Raw genomic sequence first — 13773 nt, 5'->3', positions numbered from 1 at the left:
GGCGCAGTTGTGCAATATAACTTGCTCAATCATCGACCTATCTGGCTCAGTTGCATGAGGCTTCGGTTTAGAAAAGAAATTGAAACAGGGCAGGGACGGTGAGATAGTCGTAGATTATTATTCTCGTTGGTTTAAGCTGAACAAAAATCGTGCTTTGTTATCGCGTTTAGTCGCTCCTTTTTCTTGGGTCAAAGTGTTTAAAATGAACTCCGTGGATTATGTGCTTTGTGAAGACGATTCGGTCACGTACCATCAGAACTACATATCAAATATGGCTTGCAAGACATTCCAGCCAGTGTATTATACAAGTATAGAATCTGCTCCGTTACCCAGTAATACAGGTACAAAATCAACTGCTCAGTTTCAAAACATTTTAAGCTTTAAATTTAACAAATCGAGATGCTCTATGTACCAGCAGTTGTTAGATAGACCAACTCATGGTGAAGTTTTAAGTTTGTACGGTGTTTCATACTAGCCAAATAAAGTATTTTGTATTTGAATTCTTGCAGCAATGTCCTCTTCAGTCTCAAGTGACGCCTACTCGTCCAACATACCTGAAGCTGCTGGCTATAAAAAAACTCCTGTATGTTCAACTTATCAGTTCTCGCAAGAAATATACTATGAACATGTTTCTATCTTCAAGTGGCTGTAATATTTTCTGCTAGCATCACGCCTTACCTTCATCCTCAGGGCCGACCTTAGGCCAATGCGAGCGATGCGACTGCGTTGGGCCCCGCGCTGCTTGGCACCAAAACAAAAATAACAATTTAGCTTTAATTTTGCGCAAATCACAGTGTTATTTCACAAATTTCTTGAAAAAAGTTGAGTTTCGGCAAATCGCAAAGCAAAGATTTGACGAAAGCTGATTAGGAAAACGTTGATATTTGGTTTATGTTATTATCATTGTTAGGTTACATTAAGTTATTTAAAATTGACAGGGGCCCCGACATCAGTTCTTGCATTGGAACCCACGATTGCTATAAAGCCGGCCCTGCCATCCTACAATTTGTTTTTTTTAATAGTAGCCTAAGTGGTTAATGTTTTACGTTACAAAGAATTCTCTCCATTGGCAATCTTCGCCCAGCCCTTCTCCTGAAAGTAGCAGCCCTATGACATTAACAACATCCCAAGGTATAAGGATGTGTGATGAAGTGTGTTTTTATGACCTGTTCTTGTTTTTAAGGTAAATGGTCGTTATTAACAGCAAACAAAATAAATCGAGATTAAATTTTTCAACAGTAGGCTCCCAAGAAAGTCGCAAGAAGGAACGCACATCTTTCACCCAAGCTCAAGTTCGCCAGTTGGAAGCAAATTTCACAGAAAACCACTACTTGACTAGATTGCGAAGATATGAGCTCGCTTTGAAGTTAAACTTGACTGAAAGACAGGTAAAACTAAATGTTTGTCACAGGTAACTGCTTTTATTCATTCTGGCTTGATGCATAGTCTTTTCAATTAGTTTTTTGTCAATGGGATTTTGATTTCAAGGTTAATGTCAGTTGAGATAGCCTGTATCTTCGAACGTGATCAAGTTAATCTTATTATGTAAGTTACAAGTTGCCCTCTGCAACACTTTACGGATCCCAACTTTGCGCATGTAGGATACGTATAATCTGTATTACATTCAGGTCAAGGTGTGGTTTCAAAATCGAAGGATGAAGTTGAAAAGAGAACGTTCTTAGGAGTAAACTTTCTATACTTTGTTATGAACGGTGAAATCAATACTTACATTACAGCTCGTTTATTTCGACAAACCTGAATGGAAATATTAAATTCCAAGAATTTACTGGAAATATTGTATAGTTCCAGGTCGATTCAACCCAAGCAGGATGATAAAGCACAGGACGACTCAACCAACGTCTGTGAATTGACTAGTCCTTGTTGAAATGTCCTGGGGTTACTTGTGCATTGCTTGAATTGTGCTGGAATTAATTGTCGTGGCGTAATCGAAGTTATTGATTTCGTGGAACAGCATTAAAAAATCTAGCCGAATCTTGTAATGTTCGCACCCTATTGAATTGTGAAATGAAACTGGTTCTCTGTGTTGAAGCAATGTCCCGTTTTGTATAGCGTACCATAGATGTGAAATACAATCCAATGTGTCTATCTTCAATGCATGAATGAAAGGTTGCTGATTTTCCCTTTTCAGTGATTCAGCTCATTGTTTTGAAAGCTAAGAAACTTTATTTGAATTTGGGAATTGGTGCAAAATAACTGCTAATAGGCCTATACGAAAAGCACAATATCGCCAGTCGCCACCTAATTCAAACAAAATAGCTAAAGGAAGCAATACCCTCAATTGAGAAAGAACAATAAAAGAGCAGCGTAAGACATTTGATTGAAAATCAACAACCAGGTTAAAAAAAAACCTCCCATTGAAAAACATCTCAATACATTACAAGTATACACCTCCGTCCTCCGAACATTCGAACGACTGTTCTTTAAACATCCAAATGGCAGTGCACACACATTTAATGAAATATATTGCACACGAAAAAATCCCGAAGCAGTCCCGTCTTCTTAAACATTCTTGCCGAAAGAAACAAATTTTCTTCAATGCCTGTTGACCGGAAAATAAAAGCTGTCGTCAGACGAACTGTCATCTAAAAAACAATTGTGCAGACAAGTTATTGTAATGTCTTGGAAAATATTATTCCAGCTTGCGTGCCTGGGCAAAGCAACTGAAAAAGACATGTTCAATACACAAGAATACATTTATGTGGTATTTAAAAAAATCATAAGTTAATTGTAATATTTTACTGGGAATCTATGAACTTTTTATTTAGTACCAATGTCATGGACTAACCATCAATAGTGGACCAACCAGCATCGTCATTAATTGTGTCATCATCTTGATCATCATTTACCACTGGGGAACCATTTCTTCTTCGAGTCCGCCTCTGTCTTCTGCTGCGGCGAGATCTTCTTCCATTTAATGATTCTCCATCTGAAGATAATGGGAAGGCAAAAGAAGGAATATCGAATGAGGAACCACTTCCGGTCTCGCTGAAAGAAATATCATCATCATCATCGGAGTTGAGATCACGATCGTCATTGTCATTATCATTATAGTCGTCATCATTATTGTCATCCACAACGTTCTCATCTCCCTGTTCATCTTCTTCGTCTTCACCTGAAACAAACCGATCTATATGTTGCTAACCCGAATGAAGCAAATTCGAATTAATATTTGAAACGTCTTCATAGATGAAGTGAAAAGATTAAAAATGAACCTCTAACTCTTCCAACTTCATAAAGTCTGCAGACGCTCATTGAGGGGCCATCCCATTGATCCCACTGTCCGTTCTGTCTCTAACAAAGTTAATTTATATGATATAACGCTGAAGCTTCAGCAAAGAAGCCAAATCGGTTATAGATACCTCTACCACGGCCACAAAGCTGTCTCTGCGGTCGGCTGCAAAGTCGTAAATTTTATGTTTAGTGTCGGTCACGCTCAGAGGTCGGTAGTCGTGAGCATCGATCGCGTGGAAGGTTGTGGAACCTGCCTCCAGATCATCTTCATCTATGTCTTCCAGGTCCTGATTCGATACTGACTTTGCTAAGAGAAAGCGATTTCTTTGAGACATTTGAAACAAAATTTTAGGAAGTGTTCAATTTGTACAACACACTTACTTGCATAGAGTATCGTCCCATCACCATTAAAAGTGACTGTACATTGGTCGATCATGGGTACTGTATGTAAGAGGTGGTAACTTCTCAAATCCCACTATGAATCCAAACGATTAAGGAATGTAAAATTGTCAAAGCTAAACATTTCGTACAAGAAAATGGGAACCTTTTGCCATAAAATGGTTTAAGTTAAGCAATATTATGCATTAATGCTGTAAGAAATACAAAGGATACAATCTCTGTGTTTATGATAACTTCCAGCCCTTTTGGATGGAAAACTCCCGAAATGCTTGAGTTAAATTTGTCAAACTTATGGATTGGTTTGTTGCCGTTCACTCGAGCGTCCCACAGCAAACCATCTGATAAAATCAATTCGTCGTCTGCTGAGAAAGTCGCCTGGTTGTTGGTGTAGTTGCTAGCCAAATCAACTCGTTCCAGTTTACGAATCTTTTGCCCGGATTCGGCGTCATATATCTATTGTAACGAATTTACATAGTATATAAAAATCGGTAACATTGTCAATTCAACAACAAGAGAAATAAAAACTTACTATCGCAGCTGAACCTTTCGTTCCCAAGACCGAATTTTGTGTTACTTTGGGAAACTCAACGTGTGAACAATCGCCGAATGTAAACCTAGTTAATTTGCCAACAATACAGTCAGACACATGTTGGCCAAGGAATCAACTCAACTAGTAACATAGCACAACGAACTTACTCGGTAGCGGAAGTGTGCATAGAGTAAAGGCTGCAATTACGGCGCCACATCCCGTCTTCCACTATCAGCAACCTTTTGCCGTCTCGGGCAGGTTCTACCTTCACAATGGGTGCATTAGCTACACCTTCCAATACACGGTCCTGCTCGGACTGTATGCTATGGATGGTGAGGTCGCCTTGGTAGTTGCCCAGAATCACGCTCAAGTTGTCAGGCTGAAATGCATGAAACGGTGAGTTAAACATCTTTTCGGATAACAAATTTGTTACTTAAACAGCCTGCGCTTACAGTGAAATTGCAGCATGTGTATGGAACATTTTCCTCCTCAGGCGCACGAAACACGAGGTTAGGTCGAAATCTGGAAGAATCATTGTGTAAATATGGAATATTTAACAGTTGAGAGAACGATTGCTTCACATCTACTCATAACACCGTTAATCTCTATATTTATTACAAAAAATTGGTGTCAATATTATAGACATATACACGAACATAAATACTAACCTGCTGTAAATAAAATGACGATCACATGCAGATCCCCCGATTCCTCCAGCTTTAGGGGCCACTTGTCTCCTCATGGAACGAGAAGAAATATTTAACGGTGCCTCCACACGAAATCTTGGTTCAGGGCAGTAGTGAGGTCTATTGGGCAGATAAAACATATACTGGCATAAATATTTCAAATCTATGCTACTATTTCAGCTGCAATAAATCCTTCACTATAGTAACAAACACAAGTTAATTGTAAATAAAACGATTTAAATCTAAAAGATGTTCTTTTAATAAAAGTAAAAAGAAATTGATTTTTCTTGGCATATTTTAGTATTGTTTTCCTAAAGCATCCGCAAATGAACCTCAGAAGTGAAAACTCTGGCACGGTCACCACAGGGTTCTTGCAGTGGGAATGCTGATTCTTAAGATACTCAGCAACAATGGTGTTCAGTGTTGCAGATGAACAAGGTGTGTTTCTGCGTGAATCTGCAAGACCATCCAGCAAGCCTGGTTCAACCACAGTGATACGGCCATTCGAAGAGAGATGGCACGTGTGTCGCGGATTGACAAAAATGTCACTCGAATTGCTCGGATCTGCCTTGAACTTAAACCTTCCTTTCTGAAAGTAACCATAAATACAATCAATATCAAAGTTAAACTTTGTTTAAAAAATAAGCACTTTGCTTACTCTCTGATTAGGAGTAAAAATAAGCGATGAATGAGAATTAAGAGCAGGTGTTTCACCGTGAGCATGCGCACCCCTGCTAAAGCTGATCCGACGACTGACTGGGGAAATGTAAGGAGAATCACCGGCTCCCTGTTAAATAAACCCTATTTGAAGCCAGAATGACTTGGATATTATTGTACCAAGTTAATATTTAAGTTGAGATAAAACTGTAGATGATTACATACAGTTCGAGAAATGTTTCTTGGTGTGGAGAGGAGAGATGTGCTTGAAGTGGTAGGAATGTGCAAAGATGCTTCCCTGGCTAGCATAGATGCAGTGGAATGTAATCCCGACCACGATAGATGATTATGGATGAGTTGAAGGAGTTCACGGTTATCGTACCGAATCATCGTCTGTGATACAATGTGGGCCTGCAAGTGCACAAACATGGACGTAAGTCATGGTTCAGTTTAGGGCAAGGTTTGAAACGACCGATGAACACAGTAAGTACTTTTCTCAAAGAATCCAGATCCATCTGCAGTGTGCTTGGTTTTCCAGATACTTTCTCTGTAAACAAATAGGTAGTAAAACATTTTACCAACCCTTACCGAAACTACATGATGTTTCATTATCTAGCCTTGTGTTTATTTATCAAATTATGGTTGGGACCCATATTCTTGTTGCCAGGATTGTACTTTTGTAAAAATTAATACATTTTGCTCAAAACTATCTACAGTTAATGAGATAGTCAGAGAGCGCCACAGTTATTGTGTCTAACTAATTTAAAAGCTAATCTTCTTTGGATAGAGTGTGGCTGAAATATGCAGACTTCTAAACTTTCGATTTTTTATCAAACTGCTAATGCCAATGCAGTTGAATAAAGAATAGGTTAAGTCAATCCCTGGCCAGAACTTAAAATAGTTACCTGTAAGATCTTCAACATATATGCAGAATTTAACATGTTGCTTGCGTCTGTCCTGCATGACAGGTTGCTTAGTTAATGCCTGAAGTTGACCATTATTAAACATGGGCAGCTTGGACATGATTTGCTTTACGGATTCGCATCTTGAAAGGCCACATAATGCCTGCACAACAGGCAGCATAATGAAAGTTAGCTATTAACGAAGCTTAATTAAACTCGATGTTGCTATTTTTATTTGAAAGCATACCTTGCATGCTAAGAGCCTAATATCATCGGCATGCACCGCTGGATGGGTGCTTATTAGTAGCTGAAGAAGAATCTGGTAAAGAATATCATTTGAGCTTGTGCATTACATTTAGTAGATGTAAATATGTAGAAAGTAGACATTGCAGAGTATATCTTAAAGTGACCGCACATTGAAATTTGATATTACTCTTCAATTACCTTGATGCCATTGTTGGTCTTCACAGCATCCCAAAGTAATTTTCTCGATTCATCATGAGACTTTGACACGAGTTTTAACTGAGGAATTCCATTCACCATCTTCGCCATAGCACCATCAGTCTAACATTAACTTTGCTTTTTAGTAATTCTATTAAATTACCTTTTAACTTTACAAACTTTACCTTATACTCAGAACCACACACACAATTGACAACGACAGAAAGTGCAGACTTTTGTGCCTCAGGCTCCTTCCCCAGGTAAGCTTCTCCCTCTGCCACTCCAAGAACAATGCTGTGATGACGTGCAAAAAGATAAACTTTAAATATATATCTGGCTACCTTTTAGTGGGTCATAAAATATAGCAAGACAAAAACCCATAATAGGTTATAGAAGAACTTGATCGTTTCGATATTATTAACAAAGTAACAAGACAATGACGTATGATTGTACTTGTACAGAAAATAAACATATCATACTCCCTGTGGAATATTGTTTAAACAACAACCTTATTCCTGTTTCTTCAGTAAATGAAGAAGGAAGACTGACAGGATTACAAAGAACAAGCTGAGCTTCCCGAGAAAGACTGACCACAACAAGACAATCAAGAGCAAAACGAACAACTTCTGCTTTGCCCCATTCCCAGTAATTTGTCCAATCACAGGCTAGAGCAATCAGCTAATGAACAAATGTAAAAGTAAGTTTTAACATCACTTTCTTCGAATAGCCAATTTCCAAAATCTTGCCCAAAAAAGGAAAACATACACACAAAAAGAATTTTTACCCTTAAAAGTAATGAAACTCCTTCTAGTTTCAAAAATGACTGCACCGGTGTCCAGTTTATTAAAGAGACTGATGGTGACATCGAAGTTTGATAATTTCGTTGATCGATAGTAAGAAGAAAATCTAAGTGTTCCAGAACATTCTCACGGTCACAGTTAATAACCTGTAACGTAAAAAGAAGAATGTTGACCAGAACTTCTAAATATTATCGCTTATCGCTATATATATATATCATGTTGAAGATGATGGTACCTTGGATGTGTTGCGCTGTAAGAGCTGATTGCTTTTATCAATTTGCACTATCTCCTTCATAGAAGCGGCTTTGGATACTAAGTGAGCTTCGAAATACCTATTCAATTATTTTAGTTCAATTAGATATTTAAACATCCCAAGGATGCCTTTCTCTGTTGGTGTTTTCTATGCTATATATTGTAACAAACAAAATAAATAATAAAACCTTATAGAAATAAGACAACTCGTATTTTTCAGATAAAAGAGCATAATAGAAACATATTTTGAAAATAATACAGACATAGTTTTATTTATAAAAGACCAATAACCAAATTTTGGTAGCTACTTTCTCAAAGCAGTCAAAATCGTGCGAGCAGTTTGCCTATATGTGTCCTCATCTTCTTTCCTTGGAGGTTCATCAAGACGAATTATCGGAAGAGTACTCAGTATGTTAAGGAGGCATCTCAAACCATTCTAGAAAATCCAATTGCATATACTTGGTTAAATAACTGTGTTAAACATTTTAATGTACTACTATAGATCTAAACTTGTGCCATAGATAAAGAAACATCTTCTTACCTTCTGATCAAACAACTTGAGAATGATAGGAAATTGGAAGGATATATAAAAGAATAAAGCAGCATGACAGCGCCCAGAGTCATGGGAACATTCAAGAAGCCACACGGCATATTTGACCAGGTCATTTAAAACCTAGTTTGTGGTGATCAGTAGAAAATTCGGTTAGGATGTTAAGGTAAATTTGCAAGAAGCAAAAACAGATGTTTGCCTAGACCTGGATCTATTATGCACCTTATTTGGAAGTTGACACACCCGCTCCATTGCGTCTTGGTTATAAGCCAGGTAGTAAAGGCATAATGAAGCACCTGTAGCACCAATCGATGGGCGTCTCACAGACAACAATCTTTGGACACCATTATCTTCAATAAATGCTGTAGCAATCTTAAGATTTGAAGAAGAAATTAACAAATATATTTAAAAGATTCAACGTGTGCCAATGTCAATAACTACTAATGTGAGGTGGAAAATTTATTATAGAAAAGACAAAACAAAGGCCACTGGAAGTTTACCTTATTATGACAGAGTAAGGATGCAAAAAATCTCATTGCAGAAAAGGTTAGCAGCCCGTTGTTGGTATGACTGTGTTCAAGGTAGTGATTTACTAAATCTATTGCATGATGCTCAATGAAATGTGACAAAAGATCTTGATATTCACCTGCATGATTCAGCAAGCTTGTTTAAAAATCAGTGTTATAGATTTAACAGGACATTTGTGCATAAAGGAAAATAATAACACAACACGTTTTTTATTCACACACAAAACTGTTGTAACTCAGGAACAGTATTTTAACTCACCCAAAGGTATTAGCAAGTTTAGAATATATCTTTCACAAATGGTAGGGTTCAAAGGTGGTTCTAAACTGTGACTGCCGCCGATCACAATTGGAAGGATTTCGGCCCTGTTTAAAATGAAATAAAGTAAAGTGTATTACAAATATATAGCACATGTTTCGTACACCTACCAACTACTGTTGCTGCAGTCATTTATGTCAATGAGATCAGAAGAAGGCATGACCAAAAGATCAGCTTTTCTTTGACTGGAAAACAACCTGGACCTGGGCACTGAGCTGGCGGTTTGTTCACAACCCTTAGAATGTTGTGCTTTCTTTGATTTGTCATCAATTTTTCGCGATTTCGTTTTTTTAACATTATCTCCAGATAGTTTTCTCTTTTTGCTTGATTTAACAATGCCATCATTGTCCTTTGTTTGACTCCTGCCAGCACCACTTTTTCCAGGTTTGCAGGTAGACTGCTGTGATTGGGATTTTATAATGACTTTCAACGAATCACTCGAAGAATTAGAGATGGTAAGAACATCTGATTTTTCTGAAGAATACCTCCCAGACTGAATGTAATTCCACAACCTCTTCAACAAGATGGGAACCTATAAATATATGGTTTAGTGGAAACAACTTAGCATATCATACAATATAAAGATATAAATAAATTAAGTTAATAAACAAGGTAATAAATCTGACAGCATGCAGACAGAAATCACTAGTTTGAGCTGTGCAAAAAGTACTGACCAATGTGGCATTTTCACTAGTGTGTTGAGAATTGACTTCCTGATGTTCAGCAGCACTTGCAAGGATCCCAGTGGCGTATGTTCTTAGAGTTTCGGAACCATTTTTGGCCCAATCATAAAGTAGAGGTAAGATATCAGACTGTAAGAAAAGCAAGCAGACATCAATAAACCTGCTGGTAAATTACGTTTGAAAATTTATTACACCAACATGAGTTAGATTTGTTTTCATCACTTGCTATTAACATTAACACAAGGCTCTTTAACATCAAAGCTCCGTTTACACATACACTGTTTGTAAAAATGCTCTGAGAATCAAGACCAGGCATAATTGTCAACAATAGTCGAGCTGTTGCCTCTGCGGTAGAAGGTCGCAAAAGACCAGTGTCAGGATGGGTAGTAGAACGACTTCTCGATTTAAGATATGTATTTACAACGGCATCCAAAAAGTCCTCTTGCCTTGTTAGAGCTTTAAGAAGCTTCCCAAATGCACAGGTAGGCATGGTGTAGGCTAAAAAGATCAGCATGTTTTTTGTTTGTTATATTATCTGTTCCTGCAGAAAATATAGTCAGTCTATGTTAATGATACATGTCATCGAACTGGAAAGTGTATCAGTTTTCCATAAAAAATCAAGCATGTAGAGATAGAAGTTGTTGCGTGACATATGGCTGCCTTTCAGTTTTTTGTCAATCTCAAGTATAATATTATATTATTTATTTGTTTATTTATATTAGGAAACCCTCATGTATGTTCATACTTCCATATTCGCAGCATGAGTCACCCTTTCAATGCAGTAGGCTATGCTATTAAATAAAAAAATGACAACTTTAAAAGTTGTTGTAAGAGGAATATCAAATTATATGATTGATATACCAGGATGCCTGTCATCAAATGGGTCAGGATCTTGCTTGTGGAATTCCTCAGCTTCCTTCTCAAAGCGTTCTGATAATCTGAAAATTGCATATATTCAGTCTTATTTGCTCAAAGTTTTGCAGCTAATCAGTACAGTTAGCCTAAATTATTTTAGCTGTTGTCTGGCTACGCAAACAACCTGAACTGGAAAGAATGGCAGTCATGAAACCATACATCCAAGACATTTTTTGTGTTGACCAAATCTAACGCATCAACGCATAACTTTCAAGTGTGCCAGACGGGAAAGTATGGTAGTTTTCAAGCGGAAGTTATGCATGCAGAAATGCAAATTCTGGGATGACAGCGGGCACTACAGCCTCAATTATCAATTCTTTGATTAATTATTACAAATTGGCAGCAAACTTAACCAAACTTGCCTCATATGTTTATTACAAATTGACAGGAGCATAAAAAGGTTTGATGCCCACTTCATTAAGCATTACGTGGGAAATGCCACACTTTCCACCATGACCAGAAGGGATGTATAGTTACGTGCCACACTTTCCAGTCTTACAACTAATTAGGGCATATATCAGTGTAAAGTGGGACACAGTTGAATATTCAAGTTTATTAAATCCTCAAACTTAATGTTAGCTAGAAATTATTAAGCATCCTTTGCAAACACTTCGCCCTATTCATACAACACAAACGCCAGGAAAATTAAGGCAAATTTATTTTTTCAGGGAAATATTTAGTGTCCTATTTTCTCACAGACTCTAGGAAAAATCATATTTAATGTTGATACTTTACAAAGAGATAATTTTTGCTTAAGTGTCATTTTCGCATTGAGTGGCTTATACAGAACACTCCGTGACAGCTTAACTCAAAAAAGTGCTTAATCAAAACCAATTTACTTCTAAGTTGCATCATGTTCATCCATGACAATTTAGTTTCAACTGCCAAACAAACAAACAAAAAGTATTTACATCAACATATTGAAATTTACTTCTACAAAAACAATTGATGTAAACTTAAAATCTTTGTTTATTTTGACAAGAGGTTCAAAATCTTACATTTTAATGAAAGGCAACTCTAAAGCTTTAACTAGTATGCAAGTGTTTCCCAAAGTACAAATTCTGCTTAACCCGGTGATAAAGTGTACGTGAATATCATTGGTCTCTCCACCTTAATACTACTTTTCATTAAAGAGATTGACACTGTTTTAACTGTTATTTGTTAAACTTTGCAACTTTTTATGAATTATGCCTTTTTATCTGAAATGCAGAAAAACTGAGCAGGACATTTTCTTAGTGTCAAATCTACATTGCTTGCAAATAAACACACTAAAGTTGTAGTGGCAATACTGTAAATTTACCAACATATGACAATGAAAGTTTGAAGTGCAATTGAAAAATCAATTATTAGCCAATAAAGAAGACTTATGACAAGTAAAACAGAATTCCTTAAGTATATAATTTAAGACTGACCATGGATTTTATTATGCATGTCTTTACAATAGTTACACCTGCCTGCTTTTACAGTTGAAATTACAAAGGTCACAATAAAAACAACAAACATCTATATAATCTAAATAGTGCACCATGTTAAATCGTCTTAAAGTATAATAAACTGCTTTTTACTAAGTGTCCCATTTTACCCTGACAACTTATAACGTCGTATATCACAAAAGTAATGCAGAGTCCAGTTTCACATGATGAGTGAGCTTAATTGTATCTCCTACATATTTCATATCAATTTATAAATTTTACTGTGTTAAAAATGGAACCACATCGTAATGCTCATTTGTCCGATTTTCATTCCACTCTTCAAATATTTTATTTATTTCCCCTCTGTAGTCATCAGGAGTTGCCATGGAAGAAACCTTGTTCTCACTTGTCCACACTTCAAGGAAGTATTAAAACTAAGGTGCAGTGATAGCTTACTTGTTTGAACCAAACAAAACCATACACTTAAAACTTGTCCTACTTTCAGCCTATTTTTCATTAAGTAGCCTAAATATGTACATTTTAGCATGACAATCAACAATGAGCAGTTTTAATGAGTGCCCAGGTGCCATGGCACTCAGGTTTCAGCTTGGGCACCCCAAGTTCAGCTGAATGGATGCCCACGGGGCAACCAGTTTTTGATGTTAACAGATTTTGTAGTCAAAACAAAAGCCAGTTGCCTCTTTCAATGCTTGAACATGCAGTGCAAATTCAAAACAATGGCACATGATGGCTGTCAGGATGTTGCCATTATTAATTGCTTTCTATGCGGGTTGCCCGCTGTTGGAAGGTAACACATACTGAGAAGTGAGAAAAATGTTTAAAATCATCAAGTCTGATGAATAAGCAAAGCTGGCTTCATCCATTTAGCCATAACAAATGGCCGAATTTTGATTAGAATCGATGCAAATTTATCTGGCCCACAAATAGCCCGGGCTGCACTTATGTCACTTTTCAATGAGATCGTGGTGTGGAAAGGCAATCGGCCTTGTGAGCCGGTGTGCAGCAAGGGATATGTGGTACATACAAAACGGTGTGCTGTTGAGCACCAAATAAGTACTGTACTAACAATATAATATTTTTGGTGCTACCACTTACGATTCTACAATGAGTTTACAACTTTGATATACAACTAACTTCATATTACGTATTAATGAACGGCAATTGACTAGCCTAACTCTGAAGTCTAGCAGATCGCCAGAGTTTACATCGATTGATAAATCGGGTCTACTGTAGAAGTGTACAACCAGATGATGTCACAATTTGAGTAATACCACAGAAAAATGACCAATACCTTGGTTACCCTTATCATAGTATCAAAATCTAAACGTAGGCCTTTTGACTAAGCTTACACATCAAGACCAAAATACTGTAAGAGATAGATGATATTGCTTATGTTTTGTAAATGCCTTGATTCCATGCTTGCTTTGCAGT

The 13773-nt window shown here is 37.1% G+C and overlaps 2 protein-coding genes across 4 annotated transcripts; one reads left to right on the top strand and one right to left on the bottom strand.

The window, feature by feature from the left end:
* The first annotated feature begins 12 nt into the window (after nucleotides 1-12).
* LOC143461277 (uncharacterized) lies at nucleotides 13-2115 on the top strand. Of its 2 annotated transcripts, XM_076959134.1 has the most exons (6): nucleotides 13-341; nucleotides 510-583; nucleotides 1056-1131; nucleotides 1240-1388; nucleotides 1629-1712; nucleotides 1804-2115. In XM_076959134.1, the coding sequence occupies exons 1-5, from the start codon at nucleotides 203-205 to the stop codon at nucleotides 1680-1682; spliced, it is 492 nt and encodes a 163-aa protein (XP_076815249.1). In that variant the 5' UTR covers nucleotides 13-202; the 3' UTR covers nucleotides 1683-1712; nucleotides 1804-2115. The 2 variants fall into 2 exon arrangements, with proteins under 2 accessions (XP_076815249.1, XP_076815248.1); XM_076959133.1 differs by having other exon boundaries at nucleotides 14-341; nucleotides 1629-2115.
* Nucleotides 2116-2172: 57 nt separating this feature from the next.
* LOC143458920 (DDB1- and CUL4-associated factor 1-like) lies at nucleotides 2173-12867 on the bottom strand. Of its 2 annotated transcripts, none has more exons than XM_076955827.1 (31): nucleotides 12604-12867; nucleotides 10856-10932; nucleotides 10272-10492; nucleotides 9986-10123; nucleotides 9422-9843; nucleotides 9255-9358; nucleotides 8969-9114; nucleotides 8691-8840; nucleotides 8460-8591; nucleotides 8227-8354; nucleotides 7902-7998; nucleotides 7651-7812; nucleotides 7375-7544; nucleotides 7052-7160; nucleotides 6870-6989; nucleotides 6673-6744; nucleotides 6429-6588; nucleotides 6015-6070; nucleotides 5749-5934; nucleotides 5525-5653; nucleotides 5199-5455; nucleotides 4849-4986; nucleotides 4633-4702; nucleotides 4348-4559; nucleotides 4181-4265; nucleotides 3865-4104; nucleotides 3634-3727; nucleotides 3381-3559; nucleotides 3234-3312; nucleotides 2807-3133; nucleotides 2173-2603 (listed from the first exon to the last, which is right to left on the bottom strand). In XM_076955827.1, the coding sequence occupies exons 1-31, from the start codon at nucleotides 12705-12707 to the stop codon at nucleotides 2554-2556; spliced, it is 4614 nt and encodes a 1537-aa protein (XP_076811942.1). In that variant the 5' UTR covers nucleotides 12708-12867; the 3' UTR covers nucleotides 2173-2553. The 2 variants fall into 2 exon arrangements, with proteins under 2 accessions (XP_076811942.1, XP_076811944.1); XM_076955829.1 differs by lacking the exon at nucleotides 12604-12867 and adding an exon at nucleotides 11980-12554.
* Nucleotides 12868-13773: the final 906 nt, after the last annotated feature.

This window comes from Clavelina lepadiformis, chromosome 5 (assembly GCF_947623445.1).
Source record: "Clavelina lepadiformis chromosome 5, kaClaLepa1.1, whole genome shotgun sequence".
NCBI lineage: Eukaryota > Metazoa > Chordata > Ascidiacea > Aplousobranchia > Clavelinidae > Clavelina > Clavelina lepadiformis.
Note: the sequence above shows the minus strand (reverse complement) of the source record. Positions and strands in the feature narration are given on the sequence as shown.